The sequence below is a fragment of the Myripristis murdjan genome, chromosome 7 (assembly GCF_902150065.1).
Source record: "Myripristis murdjan chromosome 7, fMyrMur1.1, whole genome shotgun sequence".
In the NCBI taxonomy this organism is placed as follows: domain Eukaryota; kingdom Metazoa; phylum Chordata; class Actinopteri; order Holocentriformes; family Holocentridae; genus Myripristis; species Myripristis murdjan.
The window spans coordinates 12,241,931-12,258,535 of record NC_043986.1 but is presented as its reverse complement, the minus strand read 5'-3'; the positions used below and the strand labels follow the sequence as shown (position 1 = coordinate 12,258,535).

The window sequence follows — 16,605 nt, the reverse complement described above, 5'->3', positions numbered from 1 at the left end:
GCCCCGCAAGGGACAGAGAAGGCCAGAAACCCACGCTGCCTTCAGGCACTGTGGGAAATAACACGACTGAACAGGCCGGCCACACATTTAGATGGCGTGTCTGAAACTGCGTGAAAATTGCATCAGTAATTGTGAGAGTCACATATTTCATCATTATGTGAATAGAATCAGCGCACTTTATTTTCATGGCAATGTGTTATGTAAATAATTTTTGTTGTAATTGTCATTGTCACTCTTTTATAGCCTTTAGTTGTCATGCCATATCCTTTCATGCTATTGTTTTTTTTGTCAAGGACTTTTTAAATCTAAGAATAAAATTATTATCAACAGTAGTAGTAGTATTTCTATTATTAATGTTGAATGTATCGGTAATATCAGTATTAATATGCCATGCACATTCAGCAACCACTGGCTAACACAGCAAGTAGCATTTTGTGCATTTTCTCCTAAATTAACTGTTCCACTCGGGGTTTTCAAATCAAAGAACAGCTACCAAAAATAGATGTTGTTATTGTCTTTAATTGAAAGCACTTTAAGCCCATGGAGTCATATTTATGTGTATTTGTGCCCTGTAAAGGAGTATACGAGGAGCACGCGAAGGCAGCATTACAGGTCTGTGTAAAGACATGTTGATTACCTTTTGTTATGGACCGACTGTCGTTATTTCACAAAAAAAGGAAATGATACCATAATCTGTGGTGCAGTAGAGCAGGTTATTGTCACACATAAATTCATAGCAAAGAACAGAACAGGATGGCTGACATAGCCTAAATAATAAAAAACAACAACAACAACAAAAACAATGCAAGATGAGGCATACACACTCACAGTTATATAAAATGTACACAAGTTCACACATCTACAAAAACATTACTCCAAAGTAAATGTCAGCATTTTCTTGGTGATTTCAGCATACTTTTGAAAAACATCCCAGACTTTAAAAAAAAAAATCCCCAATGTGGAGATTTTTAATTTTAGTTTGCTTCTGATGATGTAACATTATGACAAATGATGCCAAACAAAAATTCTGTTTTGACACTATTCTAAAAATATCCCATTGGCGCTGTATCATTTGTAATTAACCTGTAATAAATAAAATGCATTCACCAAAAAATCTTTAATATTCAAAACCCAAAGTGTGTTTTTTTTTCTGATTTGCATTCATGTAACACTTCCTCTGCGCCGTGGTAGAAAGCTGTGGTAGAAGGATCCGTTCATCCTCTGATTTAAGGGCCATCGGAGTCGTCTTCCTCTCTGGGCAGGCCTGAGGATGAAGACTTGAGGGGGACCGAGTCAAATCCATCCGACGTCCTCTGAAAAACACATTGATAACAACATGAGACGAGCCCCTCAGTGTCTCGTGAGCTTGGTGCGTGTGATGGGAGGCTTACTGACCTCTCTTGAGAAAGACTTGTGGATTTTGTTGAAGAAGGATTTCTTGGTGAGGTAGATGAGGTCGTCCTCTGCGTCCTCTCCCTCCATGATGGCGCAGCTGTCTGCAGCGGGGAGCTCGCACTCCTTCCCGCTGGAGTTCATCGCCAGCTTGGAGTATTTATACTGCAGCCTGAGCATGGAGGACATCCACTGGTTAAAAAACATGGCACTCCAGCAACAATGTCGCCTTGGCAACTTTACATTTGGTTTATTTGGTGTCTGACTTCTCACTCTCATAGGTCAGGTGTTACAATAACCTTGATATAAACTGAATCTTGAACATGAATATTCACAGCACATGGCAGGAAAAAGTTGTCAAATTATGTGGCTGCATGTCAGCGATTAACAACAGACGCTACAGGCCGAGGTGCAGTTCAGTAATCTTACTTGCGTGTCTTCTTCCAGAAATAGCAGCTGATACTGATGAGCAGCACAGCGGCAATCGTTCCCGTGGAAACGCCAAACTTGAGCCAGAAATCCAGAGTTACACAAGCGCTGACTCTTTGTGGCGGTAAGGCCTCGCCGCCGTAGCACTGCAGGGGCTGCTGCCACACATAGGTGTTCTCTGAAACACACACACAGTTTGACCTTGCTCTAGCCTTATTGCATCTAATAATAATTGATATGTAAATGTTTGTGCATTGCTACCTGTATTCCCTGAATGCATGCGCTGACAATCTCTCTGTAGTGGTGTTTTGTGCAGAGCGGACACGCGTGCCGGCTTTGCCACAGGAAGTGGAAAGAGCATCCATCACATGTCCCCTCTGAGCAGTTACTGTGAAGGAAAACAAAACAAGAGAAGGAGTCAGACGGCTTGTCCACAACAGTTGCAGTGCCATAAAATATCCCCAAGGGGTCACTTTGTCCAAAGTCCACACTGACAGAGGCCAGTTAGGTGACAAGCTGGCCGTCCCAACACATGAGCCAAATCAAACTCGGTCGGGATGACTTCAGAGGTCAGAAGTGCAGCTTAGTCATGATGTAAGACACCTTGGCAGCGTGATGTGGTCTTTGGCTGTCACTGTGGGATCGCATCTCAGCCTGATGGTGGTTGACCTGCCATGTTTACACGCCTGAGTTGTCTCACTAGACCTGCAGACGTAATACAGAGTGGAAAGGTGTAAACATCAACTCCAGGTGCTAAATTTAGCAAATAAAGGTGATATTTTTTCACTTTTGCATTTCATTCTTATAATTAAACAATTAACATTCAGTATCAAATACCTACAATTGAATATGCAACTGAAAAAAAAAATCAATGAATGAATTAAACAAATGAGAATAAATGAGCAATGTGCTATATTTATATAACCTGTAATAGAAGATGACGTCTGGCAGGCTGGACGCAGCAGGGAATGATTGTTCCAGGGAGGAGATGTCACTCAGGGTTGTTTTAGTGGTTACACCTGCAAACACAAGCACAAGGCATGCTGTTTACCTACTCTCCATCTGAAATACACATTGTAACCTCACATATTTTATGCACACACATTTAGCATGCACACTAAGTCATTTAAATCCTGCACCCTGTCAGACTTTACAACAGACACTGACCAGTGTGTAATATTAACAGCAGCCGTGTTACTGATACTAATAACAACAATGTCCAAAATCGATTTCTTCCTAATACATACATTCTATATATGTATTTGTGTTTGTATGTGTATTTTTTTGTGTATTTTTCCCTCGTAATTAGTTTCACTGTTTGTAGAACATCCACATGAAATTTTTCATTTATTGTAATTGATTTTCAAATGATTTTGCTTAGTGGACATGGACTTTAAAGGGCTAACATAAAAGGTTGTTTTACTGTGAGGTTTTACATAATATTGGCTTATATTGGTTATGTGTGTGCAAAATAAATAAATTAAATGAATAGTAACATCAATAATGATCGTAGTAAGTGAGATGCATTTTTATAACAGACTTTTCATTCAAGTCACTTTGCAAAATGCCAGTTGAAAAAATAATGGTAAACTGGCAGGTTGCAGAAAATATTGATATAGAGGGAAAAAAAAAAAAAAACATTGTTGGGAGTGTTTTTAACGGACCCAGTGTTGTTCTGGTTTACTTAGCTCCTCAAATTCAAACCCAGCATATCCTCTCATGTACAGCAATTCAGTTCGTACCGATGAGGGTGTCACCAATAACAGCGGGCTGGGAGGACACAACGCTCTGGCCCCGGATGTCAGAGGGAACCACCGTGGACTGACAGACGTAACCTCTGACCTCCCGTCCGCTCTCTGTCACGTTGTCCACGCAGGCGGCCAGCTCTCTGCCCTGTGAGAGACACACAGGCCCTCATGACCACATATCAAACTGAATCTTATTTTTTTAAAGAAAGTGTGTATCATACTTGCTCACCTCTTTCCCACACAGAGCCACATTAAAGTGGTGGAAGTAGCGCAGGCCTTTGCTGGTGAAGCGGGGGCTGCTCTGGAAGCCGGTGACATTGGCCAGAGGAGAGAAGTCGTAGTGCAGGCGGCGCTCCCTCGCTGCTCTGCACATCCAGCGTGCAGTCGCTGAGGGCAAGCTGAGCGGGCCTGTGGGACGAGAGGGAAATTTGGCGGTCAGAAACATGAAGATGACAGAGACGTCAGGCATGTGATCGCATGACATCAATCAATCAAGCCTTACTTATATAGCACAAATCATCCATCAAGTGCAGCTCCAACAGCTGAACATAAAAAGAGTTAAAAGAGCAAGAATTTAAAGAGAGTCTTAAAAAAAATCACATCACACTCAGTAGATAATAGCGGTGTAACGGTTCACATTTTTCACAGTTTGGTTTGCACCTCGGCTTTAAATTCGGTTGTATCACGATGTAACTTACAAAAATGAACTGACAAAAATGTAGGTTCTTACTTTTTAAATTTTAAACACTCAAAAATGAAGAAAGGGACTTTTGCCAATTTCCGGTCAAGGCTGTCAACAGAAAGCCTTGTATGCAGCTTTTGGAAAAGTTGGTTATTAGCCCTAACATTTATATTACAAACAGCATTGAAAGTTGTACATTATGAACATGCTGACTGTAGTTTCACATTGTGCTAAATAAATAAGTATAATAAAATATAATGATTACAAAACAAGACAAGAACAGTGCTGACAAAAAAAAAAATGATGGTCCACCACATATGATTCGGTTAGGGCACTACAGGGGCTTGGTTTTCAGTTTCTGGACAAAATCAAAAAAAAGCTGTACAATATAGCGTTAAAGGTGCTTTATATATATCTGAAATAAATTAACTTCTTGCCTTGTTTCTCTTTGTATTTGGTCCACACCGGATACAAGCCTCCTCTCCCACAGGCTGCTCAGCCCTGATGAAGGTGTTTGGCGGGCAGCTCTTACACACTCCTGTGCCGTTGAGCATGTAGTGCCCGGGCGGACAGGGAACGCAGGCAGAGCTGGTCTTGCCGTAGCCGAGGCCCAGAGCGCAGTGGCGACAGTGGGAGGCCACGCCGTCGATCACATTGGTGATATGGATGGAGTAGATCTTGGCAACATCAGCGCTGTACTTTCTCTCCTGGAGAAAAGGAAGCACCAGTCAATGAATTCATTAATTTATTAAATTATGAAATTATTTGGATCCCCACTAGTCACTACCAAGGTGGCAACAACTCTTCCTGGCGTCCACACAAGTACACATTAAATCATAATGCAAAACAAACAAACAATGAATCAACAATAATAAACCTTTCGATAACGATAATGACAACAATGACAAAGTAAACGCACTGTATCAGGAGATCATTAATATATAAAACACTTTATACAGCTCAAAAGTAATATAGTCACATTAAAATCAGTGTATTGGTGACTGAGACAATAAAATGACCAAAAAAAAAAAAAAAAAACAATCCTCGTTAATGATCATATAGTCAGATATTACACATGGTGGAATCAGTGGAATCAGTCACTCTGGTTATTTTTTTGTCCATGCATATGCAATCTGTTTTTCTTAAAGGTGTTTGTGCTTTTTTTTTTCAGTGAATTGTAGGAAGGTCATGGCTCAAAGGTGATATTTTGGGACATACAGTGTAGTTGTGTCTCACCACAGTATATCCCTGCGTGCGCTGAAAGGTCCAGGTGAAGCTGACGGTGCTGTTGCTCTGGATCAGGTAGGAGTAGGACTGTTTGCTGCTGCTGCCGCGCCACTGCTCCACCACATCGTTATTCCACTGATTATAACCCTGGGGAGAAAGACACTCCCCTCAGGTATTCATACTGGTGTCAAATTGAACTTACTGATGTTGGGATCACACATGTGACATACCCTATATGCACAAAAGTATCAGGCCGTCTACACATCACAACTACAGGAGCTTTTATGACATCCCACTCTAAGTCCATAGGCATTAATATGGAGTTGATGAGGGCTCTCTACAAGACTTTGGAGTGTGTCTGGGGGAATTTTTGCCCATTCATCCAGAAGAGCATTTGTGAGGTCAGACACTGATGTTGGACGAGAGGGTCTGGCTCACAATCTCCGTTCTAGTTCATCCCAAAGGTGTTGGATGGGGTTTAGGTCGGGGCTCTGTGTGGGCCGGTCAAGTTCTTCCACACCAAACTCAGCCAGCCATGCCTTTATGGAGTTTGCTTTGTGCACTGGGGCACAGTCATGCTGGAACAGAAAAAGGCCTTCCCCAAACTGTTCCCACAGAGCTAAAAGCAGAGAATTGTCCAAAATGTCCTGGTGAGCTGAAGCATTAAGATTTCCCTTCACTGGAACTAAGGGGCCGAGGCCGACCCCAGAAAAACAAGCCCACAGCATTATCCCTCCTCCACCAAACTTTATAGTCGACACAGTGCAGTCAGGCAGGGAACGTTCTCCTGGCATTCACCAAACCCAGACTCGTCCATCAGACTGTAGTATGATTCGTCACTCCACAGAACACGTTTCCACCGCTCCAGAGTCCAGAGGCAGTGTGCTTTACACTGCTCCATCTGACGCTTGGCATTGTGCTTGGTGATGTCAGGCTTGCATGCAGCTGCTCTGCCATGGAAACCCATGCCATGAAGCTCCCGGAGCACAGTTTTTGTGCTGATGTTAATGCCAAAGGAGGCATCAGTGGCATCCTATTACAATACTATTACAGCACCATGCTCGAATTCAGTGAACACCATTAGAACGAGCCATTCTTTCACAAATGTTTGTAAAGGCAGACTGCATGGCTAGGTGCTTGATTTTACACAAATGTGGCAATGGGACTGAATGAAACACCTGAATTCAGTGATTAAGAGGTGTGGCCCGATACTTTTCTCTATATAGTGCATATTGTAACATTTCCCCTCACCACCATGAAGTAAAGTGTGCAGTCAGCTGTACATATGGTCTCAAACACAAACGTGATCCGGGATAGTTCACTCCTCTCACTGTCTTTGGCCATGGACTGAGGCAGCCTTTGGAGACACAACATGTTTCATTAAATCCCTGTGAAACTCATTATACATGGAGATTTTTTTTTAAATGTAACTAATTTAACCAATTTGGATCAGTCCCGCCTCACCTGTATCCAGGGACATTGAGTGACAGTATCATGTAATCTGAGTCCTGATCAGCAGGGATGGTGTAGATGTACTCCCCGGCCACCTCCCAGGCTGTCATAGCAAATAAGACAGTAAAAACATACGTCAATGCCAGCAATGCACACAAAGAGACTTTCAGATGACTGTGCTCTTGCCATCAGGATGTCGAGGCTTTGTAACATCCAGTGTGAGAACCAAAGGCAAGGCAAATCAGTATCGCCTTTGAAATCACTCCTCAAAACATAATTTTATGTACAGGCATTTGCATAATGTCCTATATTATCTCTCATTTTTGTTTTGTTGTATGTGTCCTATCGGTCATGATCCCAGAAGGCTCTATGTGTAGTTACTGTTTGTTTTTCTCTCTTTTCTTTGCAAAACACGTCTGAAAAATGCTGTATAAATACTTTCTATGATGATGATTATTGCTCAGCACACACTGTGAGGTTTTAATAGTTGACTGCCGTGACGTCCTGCCAGCTGTGCAGCGTGACGTCTCGTTCATCAGTGAAATCTCTCACCTGTGCTTTGGTCGGTGTCACTGTACTCTCGACGGAAGGCCGAGCTCTTCATGTTGCTTGGCATCTTGTTCCACCACTTGTACTCAAAGCCCACCACTGGCTCAGTGCCAACGGGGCACTCGGCACACGCTGTCAATGCACGAAGAGTTACTGTGTCAGAGCGTATGTGCACAGCAAAACCACTGGATGAGGCAGAAATGGTTGAGGTGATTTGAATTTATGCCGTGAACTGCAGATACAGGATGAGTATAGCCTCAAAACAATTCAATGACCTTCTTCAATATGATGAAACAATTAATTAAGAGGCAAGATACGAAATTATTATTGTTATTATTATTATTATTATATCATTATCATTATTATTATTGTTATGTAGTTATCACAAGGCTTTGTTGAATAGGACTTGAGTTGAGTAGGACTAAATAATTTGGTAAAAACATTAATTTTACAAATATTGCGCCTGCGATATGATTCACAATTTTGGTGGGAATTATCATTTTTTCATAATATTTTTCATTTTCATTTAAAACGCTATTAAATTGGTGATATTGTGATTTTTACTGGGGTCTGTACAAAACAATTTTTTTCTTAGGCTCATGTCTGGAGAATATGATTCATACACCAGGGCGTCTCGAAAACACCACAATACTTAATTTGTAACAATGTTTTGTCACATATTTTACATTTGTTTACCAACTGCAGCTCTTGCAATTTGGATATTGCGCTTGGCCATATTGCAATAAAGGCTTTAAATAAAATAATTTAGTATTTTGTGTCAAATGATTAATATTTTTGGTAGGTAGCCATGTGAAATAGGTCCCTTAGGCTTAGATAAACAGACATGTAATGTGCATCTGAGTGAAGCATCTGGTGGTTCTGCACCTGTTCCATTGGAGTAGAAACCGCTGGCGCAGGGTTCACACGTGGAGGAGTTGGTGACAAAGAAGCCGGGGTTACATGGAGGACAGGTCTGCATCTCCCCTGAGGCAGGCAGCTTCACCGCTCCCTCAACACTCTCACTGCAGATCTTGGGTTCAATCCACTTGTACATAAGCTGAGTCTGAGACACACAATGAGCGAGAAATGAACACATGAAAGAAGCTGCTAATGTTTTTATAGTTAACATAACAATTGATTATTAATCGTTAAATACAAGATGTGTTTTTCAGGTACATGTGATACACTGTGTAAATAAGACAGCCTCAGAGTTCCTGTAAGGTTTATTTTTTCACTTTGACGGAGCTAGGCTAATGACTCCTATAGACTTCAAGTGTTTATGCTAAGCTAAAACAAAATGCTACCCAAAGGAACCGAACCACCGGACGTACCGAGGTGAAAATGATATCGAACATCCGGTCTCAGTCTGGGTAAGCTGGAAAAAGAGTATTTTACCCCCAAATTGATGGAGCATTCCTCTGAAGCAGTGCCTGTTTTCATTTCCATAAATGCTAACTCCGTATATGTCATTTACTGTTGCCACAGTACCTTTCCATTGGAGTCACATGGAGTGTGGGTGTAGAAGTAGTCACTGCTGTTACATGCAGGTCTTGGTTTACAGCTCGCTGAACCAGCCTCTGGAAAAACAGGAGCCAGGCCAGGGGAAACAGCCAGCAGGTACAAGGGAGAACACGGAGCTCACATTAAGATCCACTGATAGGGCAAACCCTACACACACTTTGTATGCAATCAGCCAGCATGTATTTGCATGTAGATTGCCTTGCCTTTGTGTGGTAACATGCAAATGTGTGACATGCTACATGAATGTAATTTAAGAGTATCCACACAAGTTCAGACTAGTTTAGTACTACAAATGCAAACATACCTGCGTATTTGTCTTTTTCACACTCATGGCATACAGTGGCACCCTTATTGGAGAAGGAGTTGGCGGGGCACGGAGTGCAGCGGGCAGACCCTGGTGTTGAACTGTAGGTGCCAGGTTTGCAATGGAAACACTCTGACATATAGGCCACCCCTGGACAAAAACCATCAGTCATACCATAATCATGAGGGGTACAGATGAGTCATGTAATACTCAATTTCAGGCCCACTCAATTCTCAGGCCTATAACCAATACAGCAAATTGAAAAAGGCAAAAGAGCCAGTTGGACAAAGAATATAAACCAAAAATGATATTTCTCCCTTTCTCCTTTTTTTTTTTTTTTTTTTTTTTGCACATGTCCCAACATGCACAACACGCTCCACTCTCTAATGGGTCATTAAGGAGAAACAGCTCTGAAGAAATCTATCAGCAGTGTAGAGTGCAGCTATATACACATGAGATGTCAAGCTTTTCTGATTTGGCTCAGGCATTTCTCACAGCTGATGCATGCAGAGGGCGATTCACACGTCTCAGACAACATTGAGATACAGGCTTCATTTCTCCAGAGATACAGAAAAGGGAATCACCTGAGATGGCAATGTTTTTCAGCAGCACGGGTTTGATAGCGCTGCCCAGCAGAGTGTAGGCGGTGGATCTCCAGTACAGCACATTGCTGCCTTTGTTCAGCTCCACCTGCACAGAGTGAAATTGAAATGACGAGGAACGAAAGAGATAGAGAGCAGCACAGATTAAAAAAAAAAAAAGAGGGCTGTATGTATCCATTTTCTCTGATGAATGACAGGCAGCAAGCCAGCAAGTGTAATAAAGCTGCAGACGGACATACTGTGTGGTGGCTCCAGTCGCTCTCTGAGATCTTCATCCAGCGGCTGTCCGAGTCTGTGGACTGGCACTGGTCGTTCTGAACCTGCGATGGAGAAATGAGCAAGAGGTCACCAAATATGAACCTTTAAAAAAAATGTTTTCATCAGCAAGAGAAAGTCACAATAAAACACTTACAAAGAACTCAAAGTAGATACTGTTGTCGGGGTAGAAATAATCAAAGGACACAGTTCCATGTTTCTTCAGGTTCACAGCATAGGACAAAATTGCACTGCACTCATCTGTGTTTGAGGCAATGTAATCGCCCTTTGGTGTCCAGGTTGAGCTGAGGAAACAGCAGAATCAGACAACAACAGGTTGATGAGCTTCTCAGAGGTGACAAAAGAGAGACAAAAGGGTTTGCTGTTGAATTATGTGAGAAACCAGAACCAGCAGTCAGAAAATAGGCGTGTGAGGCATACTAACTTGGAGCAGTTTGTGTGGATAATCCCACCGTTTGTGTTCAACCCCTGAGAGACAAAACCAGCTGGCAGACTGCCCCACTCGTCAAAAGCCACGCTGGTCCCCAGAGAGTATGTCCCCGCCGCACACTTTTGGCACTCCTGGGTCCTCATGTCGAGAAACTCTCCTTCACTGCAGGAGAAAGCTAAAAAAAGAGAGAGAGAAGAGTTGTCTCATCAGACATCAACAACATCAAAGAGTAATGAAGAAATAGAGGTTAAAATGTTGTAAATATGTGATTATTAGGTACATTACGACGCTGTAATACAGATTATGCATTGAGGGCATGGAGGATATTTATAAAATATATATATGTAAGTGGATGGGAGCGTGGGATACTCACTGCATTCGGTGCCTTTGACCGGATCTGGGAGGCCGGTGCATGTGTTGGCTTTGTTGGGAACAGCCACTCTCCATCGTGAGCCGAGCACATCACAGTCTGTGTACTCAAAGTGGTAATCTGACTGCAGGGAGAAAACACAGCTGGGAGTTTCACACAGTAAAGTAAAGCTGCGTCCTGGTGCTTCTCCTGAGCTCTATCCCTTTTGCCAACACACCAGTAACTAATAAGTAAGTAAGTTACTAATACTCACATTGTTGAGTACCTTTTTTGTAAACTTGTATTTTTTTTTAAAGTCAGTCATTTTACCTTTACTGAAGTACTTTTTTGCTTGAGTATTGTACTTCACTACATTTTAAATCATATGCATTACAGAGAATAAATTATTAGTGACAGATTGGGGAACCTATTACTGAAGTAATAACTAAGATGTCTTACATCTTTATTTTAATCTATCTTAGCCAGGACCCCAGTGGGAAAGAGGTCAGAGGTAATGTCAGTTAGGTGTTTCCTAGTTGTTTCCTAGGTAAATAAAAAACTATCTTATAATCCACTGGCACTCAATAAGGAAGGACACAAAATAGATTATGCTGAAAGATAAAGCAAACACATGTGACGCAGCAAAATAAGTTGAGCTTTTACAACATGCATTGTTTTATACCTGAGGAATTTCTCACGAAAACAGGCCAACCTCCTTTCCAAATAGAAGTGGAGGTTAATATTTGCCCATGAGGCTGTCTCACCTGTTGTCTTAATCTCCCTCATCAAGGATGTGTAGCTGCTCTCTACCACTGAAGCTCCAGGGTTTATTTACCCAGCCAAGGGGGGAAAATGCTGATTAGTCCAACCCTTCTGTAAACACTTTATTTCAGTTGTTGCTGCACGTCACCACTGTTGCACCGAGTTCGCCTGCTGCTTTTTTGTGTGGGTGTTTGACAACAGACAAACACCGTCCCACCCGTAATGATGTTATCTGGGATGCAGCAGCAGAATGGCAAAGCTGATCTTGTTAATCCTGACCCTTCTGAAATGAGTCATGAATACTGAGTGGGCACAGAGGATAACCTTAACATTTTGGTGATTGGTCAACACCGGCGAGCTGTTCTCTGTATTCCAAGAAGGTCACTCAGCACCAACACCAAGCCCCCACAGCCACGTGGGATTAATAGTTAACAAAAACACAGCAGCCTCTGAGCTTGTGTTTTTTTGATTAGTGCTGCTACATTAGCCGTGGCCGGGGTATCAGATGAACATGCGTCCGAGGGGCAGGATTTGATGTAAAAATTCATCAAACTTGAGACGTGACCCTCGTGCCTCATCGCCTCCTTTATACAAACATGAGGGAACCAAGGCAACGGGACATTGTGACCGAAGTGTCTCATGGTCAACTGACCGGCAGCAACAGAAAACAAAATCACCTGGTGGGAACAGCTGCTACCAGCCACCTACAACCCAGCGCTCGCTCACCTTCAAGCAAGAGGTTTCAGCTCTCTTCAAGTAACTTGGTCAGGCAACTAGATAAGGCACTACTGTGACATTATCCTATCATCAACTTTCAGAGCACAGCCGGCTGATAAAAAAAGAAATATTCCAGCATTATCAAACGGTGCTGTTGTAATGCAAATATTTGGACGATAAAGTCGGTCAAGGGAGAGGTGTAGAGGGTTTTCATGTCTCTGGTAAAACACAGTCACACATGACCCGTGACCATGAAGACACTAAAGTAAGCACCAGCAGATGACTGATGTAATGCTTCACAGCCAGGTAGAGGTAGGCCACCATATGTCCACTTCCCACAAACCCCACTCCTGACGTATGTGAGGGAAGCCAGAGTATGAAACAAGGCTTTTTAAAATAAAATGCTGCTGGCAGTGTCAGGTAAATATTTCCATCTCGTAAACAGACAAAAGAAAGAAGGGCGTCCTCCAGTAATACAAATATGAGCCGAGCTGTTTGTCACTCCCACTAGAAAAATATTTTTGCTTGATTTTGGCATGAAGGAAAAGGGAAGTTTCTTCTGTGACTTGTCTGCCAAAATATCCAGAAATGACCCTTGTCTATCTATTAATAACTTTCAGACAGGACATATATGTACATATTTGGACATATTTTGGTTGATTTTGAATATTTTGTTTCCATCTACAACTGTGGAGAAAGCCTGCCTCTATAAAATTTGTGCTGCTTTCCTTTTTTCAGAATGAAAACCATTTTGAAACCTATCCCTATGAGTTATATTAAATTGCATGTGTTGGTACTCTAAGGCAGCACTAACAAATAACACCATGTTTGGCCAATATATCAGTGACAGCAATGTGAAGGTCCTCACCTCTTTGCACATGGGCAGCTCGGCGTGTGTGTGAGCCAGGAGGAGCCACAAGAGGTGGCAGAAGAAGAGCGGGCCTCGTTCCATCGTCGCCTGTCCCGGACTGCAGGTGGAGGGGAGCTGCGACCCAAGCAGAGGTGCTGCACAGCATGTGGTGGGCGGGGCTTCACCGTGGATACAGGGAGGGGCCTGGGCAGGTGCTGCTAACTCTGAGTCATCACTTAAACGCATCACTGTGTATATAGCCTTTTAGAGTAAACCACCTTCTGTTTCAGCCTTAAATGAATTTCAGAATGTGTGCCATAAAGTGTTTTTAGTGTCATCGGCTACAGGAAACACCTAGGCCTAAAGGTGACATTTTCTCATCAGGGTTTCATATCAAAACAATACCTATAATTTGTGAATTCCTACTGTTTGTATTACTGATGGTGTGTGTGAACCTCCTTAAAGTGATACTGGCTAAACAATATCTTTATCAAATAAGGGTAGGCAAAGAGAAAAAATTACTTTGGTGAAGGAAAACTGCTATTTTCATCAGCCGTTGAAATACAGCTTCATGACTACTATGATTCATTTATTATTTTTACACTCAATTCAGTGGCTTTTTCCACCAACCACTGTGGTCTTCATCAACATCTGGAAATGATGAAGGTAAAATGTGACTGTGTAATGCGGCATAAATATATGCTACTGGAGAAAACCTGTTTTCATTTTCCTTAATCATATGTGATTCTTTATATTAAATTAGGTTCTCCGTGTTGCTCTAGGAACCCTTAAAATTTGCGCCGTTCCACCCGGAAGTTCTTGGTTGCTTAGAGACGAGGTTGTAAACATCCCGGGGTGCATCCTGCTGTGAGGCCGCATCTGGGAAAAGACAACAACAATAAACAAACAGGATACTTTTCCACCGCGACGATGTCACAGCGAGATCCATTTCCTTACCCAAGGTTGGAGAACGACTGCTCTTTCAGCGGCTTCAAGCAGCAGCAGGTGGGCCTCGTCTAAAAACATCTTAACTTAACTTACCTTACCTTACCTTACCTTAACTAAGGCCTCTGAGCCATTAGGCCGCGCTGCTTCCTAATATGTCTCTATAGTAAACAGTTGGGTCACATGGCGTTCATTTATAATATATTTTCTTTCTGCTCGAACCAAACGGGTTTAATTTGTATAAAGTTATTCAGATGTCAGTCCTCAAAATCAAAGTTAACGAGGTCACAAACATACAGGCGACACCCACAGGAGAAGATCACATTTCACATGCTCTTGAGAAATATAGATCTACAAGCTCCACATAGATGATATCCGTTCAAAACATAATTTGATGGGGTAACATAGGCCCATAGTGGAGGTAACCATTATACAATAGGTTCACATTAATTATTAGGCCCACCAGCACAATCTAATACAATCCTTTTCTGCTGCCTATAATGCTCAGGTTTTCTTTTTGTCACAGTAATAGAGGTGTTCATTCACTTCTATGTTTGGCATTGAGCTCATAGTTGCTGCTGTTGTACTGGACTGCATTTTACTGAGAGCTGTTTCTACTGTTCTGTCCCCCCGCATGTATATAAATAGGGGAGGACAAAAAAATTAGAAACACCTCTCAGTATAATGTAGTCCAGTACAAGACCTCTGCAAACTACATCAGTAATAAACATGGAATTAAATTTACACATTCTCCACAATGTGAAGAAAAACTGAACTTTATAGACTTTGTTGAAAGGTAGAATTTATGGCAGCTGGTGCACTGAACTGCATGAGACTGTACAGGTGGAGCGGATAAAGTAATAAAGTGGACACTGGGTGTATATAGTCTACTTTGTTGGGTTTTGTTCCAAAACATCTTATCGTAAATATATAAACTTGCAAAATTTGTGCTACCTGCAGTTCATCTAATATTCTTCGAAAGTGATGCACCTCTATACCATTAAAACAATCTGATTTCTCTTTTTCATGTGAATAGACACTTTTTTTGTCAGAGTGGGCATCATTTTGTTCATAATTTTAGAATTTGGACCTTCATTTGTTCCCTTTTCTCACTTTGCAGAGAGGGCCTTATGATAAACCAACACACCTCGTCCAAAGTGAAGAGCCATGGAGTCGCCTCCACGACAGAGCAACCTCGGCCAGCACCAGGCGGAGCGTTATGCATTATGACCGAGAGGTATCGCTCATGAAATCAGAGCTACACTTCAGGGAACATGCATAATAAGCTCATCTAATGCAGTGCTGGTGTTGTGCACCCCAGGCCCCGAGGGACAGCCTCGACTTCTGTCTGAAATCTGTGTACAACCACCACGAGGAGTTCCTGCAGACTAAGAGCCAGACGCTGTACCAAAGGGAGACTGTTTCTGCAGGCCACAGGTGGGTGTTGGAGCTCATGCAATGCAAAAAATGAAAGATAAAAAAAATCACAGACTATCAACTACCCTGAGGTCAACTATGTCATTTTTTTTTTTTTTTTTTTTTTTTTTTTTCTAACAGGAGAACACCGAAAAGCTGCAATAAGCAGGAAGCCCCACAAAATGAACTGGAGAGAGACATCAGAATGTGGGTCAGCCCTCAGAGGTGCTCGATTTACAGCATCGAGGGAGCCATAGGTAAAGTTCAATTTTATGGTCGACTTTATGTGCATTGCCGTGGCATATGATGTTGTGTGCGGAAAAGCGCTGAAGCCAATTTCTGAATCAAATCCCAGCACAAGGCCCAGAGTAATTATGACTGCAGGCTTCACTCAGCTTAAGCCGAGAATTGGACTGTGACAGACTTGATTTTGAGCGAGGTGTGTCCTGGTTTGCAATGCGATGCCCTGTCTTCTCCCTCTACAGAGTCTCACCATAACGCCTCTACAAACAGAGGGTACTCCAGGAAGCATGATGGCAGTTTCTTCTCAAAATGAAGCTCGTAATGCTGCCGTCTCTTCTGTGCTGCCACCATGAGACCTCCACAAATAAAATCCTTCTTTGAATGCGTATTTGTGCCGTTTGAGTTGCTTGTCAGTGACACGCAGACGTTTTTAACCCTATATACATCCATAAAGAGGAATTTAAGAAGGTAATACTAGATCAACTAGATATGTATTTCCAAATCACTTGGATTTGATGGAAAACTATAATCATATTCATATTGTTGTTTCTTATTTTTCACATCACTCCTTTTCTGTTGTGCTTCTTCAGATTGGCACAGTTGTCAGGGGAGTTTAAGGAATAGCTTTTCAGCCTCGTTTGACATATAACCACAACTGAAGTGTGCTTCATTAAGACACATCAGTGTCCGCTGCATGTCATAGGTCCTAAC

The 16,605-nt window shown here is 42.2% G+C and overlaps 2 protein-coding genes across 2 annotated transcripts; one reads left to right on the top strand and one right to left on the bottom strand.

Annotated features, from left to right (window-relative positions):
- Nucleotides 1-993: 993 nt before the first annotated feature.
- On the bottom strand, nucleotides 994-13,392 carry elapor1 (endosome-lysosome associated apoptosis and autophagy regulator 1). The gene is given in 24 exon segments (XM_030056854.1): nucleotides 994-1,313; nucleotides 1,396-1,564; nucleotides 1,822-1,997; nucleotides 2,080-2,209; nucleotides 2,425-2,526; nucleotides 2,747-2,840; nucleotides 3,564-3,714; nucleotides 3,799-3,909; nucleotides 3,911-3,967; nucleotides 4,110-4,111; nucleotides 4,682-4,958; nucleotides 5,488-5,625; nucleotides 6,730-6,835; nucleotides 6,943-7,033; nucleotides 7,483-7,611; nucleotides 8,365-8,542; nucleotides 8,968-9,056; nucleotides 9,305-9,454; nucleotides 9,889-9,994; nucleotides 10,146-10,226; nucleotides 10,319-10,466; nucleotides 10,607-10,787; nucleotides 10,986-11,106; nucleotides 13,309-13,392. Coding segments are annotated over 24 exon segments (2,958 nt in total). The 3' UTR covers nucleotides 994-1,226.
- Nucleotides 13,393-14,178: 786 nt separating this feature from the next.
- On the top strand, nucleotides 14,179-16,256 carry cfap276 (cilia and flagella associated protein 276). The gene is made up of 5 exons (XM_030056852.1): nucleotides 14,179-14,295; nucleotides 15,356-15,472; nucleotides 15,557-15,672; nucleotides 15,793-15,908; nucleotides 16,137-16,256. Exons 1-5 carry the CDS (start codon nucleotides 14,221-14,223, stop codon nucleotides 16,205-16,207), a joined length of 495 nt encoding a protein of 164 aa, XP_029912712.1. The 5' UTR covers nucleotides 14,179-14,220; the 3' UTR covers nucleotides 16,208-16,256.
- Nucleotides 16,257-16,605: the final 349 nt, after the last annotated feature.

Excerpts from the sequence above, each read along its gene's own strand:
- cfap276 (XM_030056852.1), top strand. The coding sequence starts at position 14,221 with ATGTCACAGCGAGATCCATTTCCTTACCCAAGGTTGGAGAACGACTGC. Across the intron at positions 15,673-15,792 it reads ACTGTTTCTGCAGGCCACAG|GAGAACACCGAAAAGCTGCA; the intron begins GTGGGTGTTGGA and ends TTTTTCTAACAG. Across the intron at positions 15,909-16,136 it reads CAGCATCGAGGGAGCCATAG|AGTCTCACCATAACGCCTCT; the intron begins GTAAAGTTCAAT and ends CTCCCTCTACAG.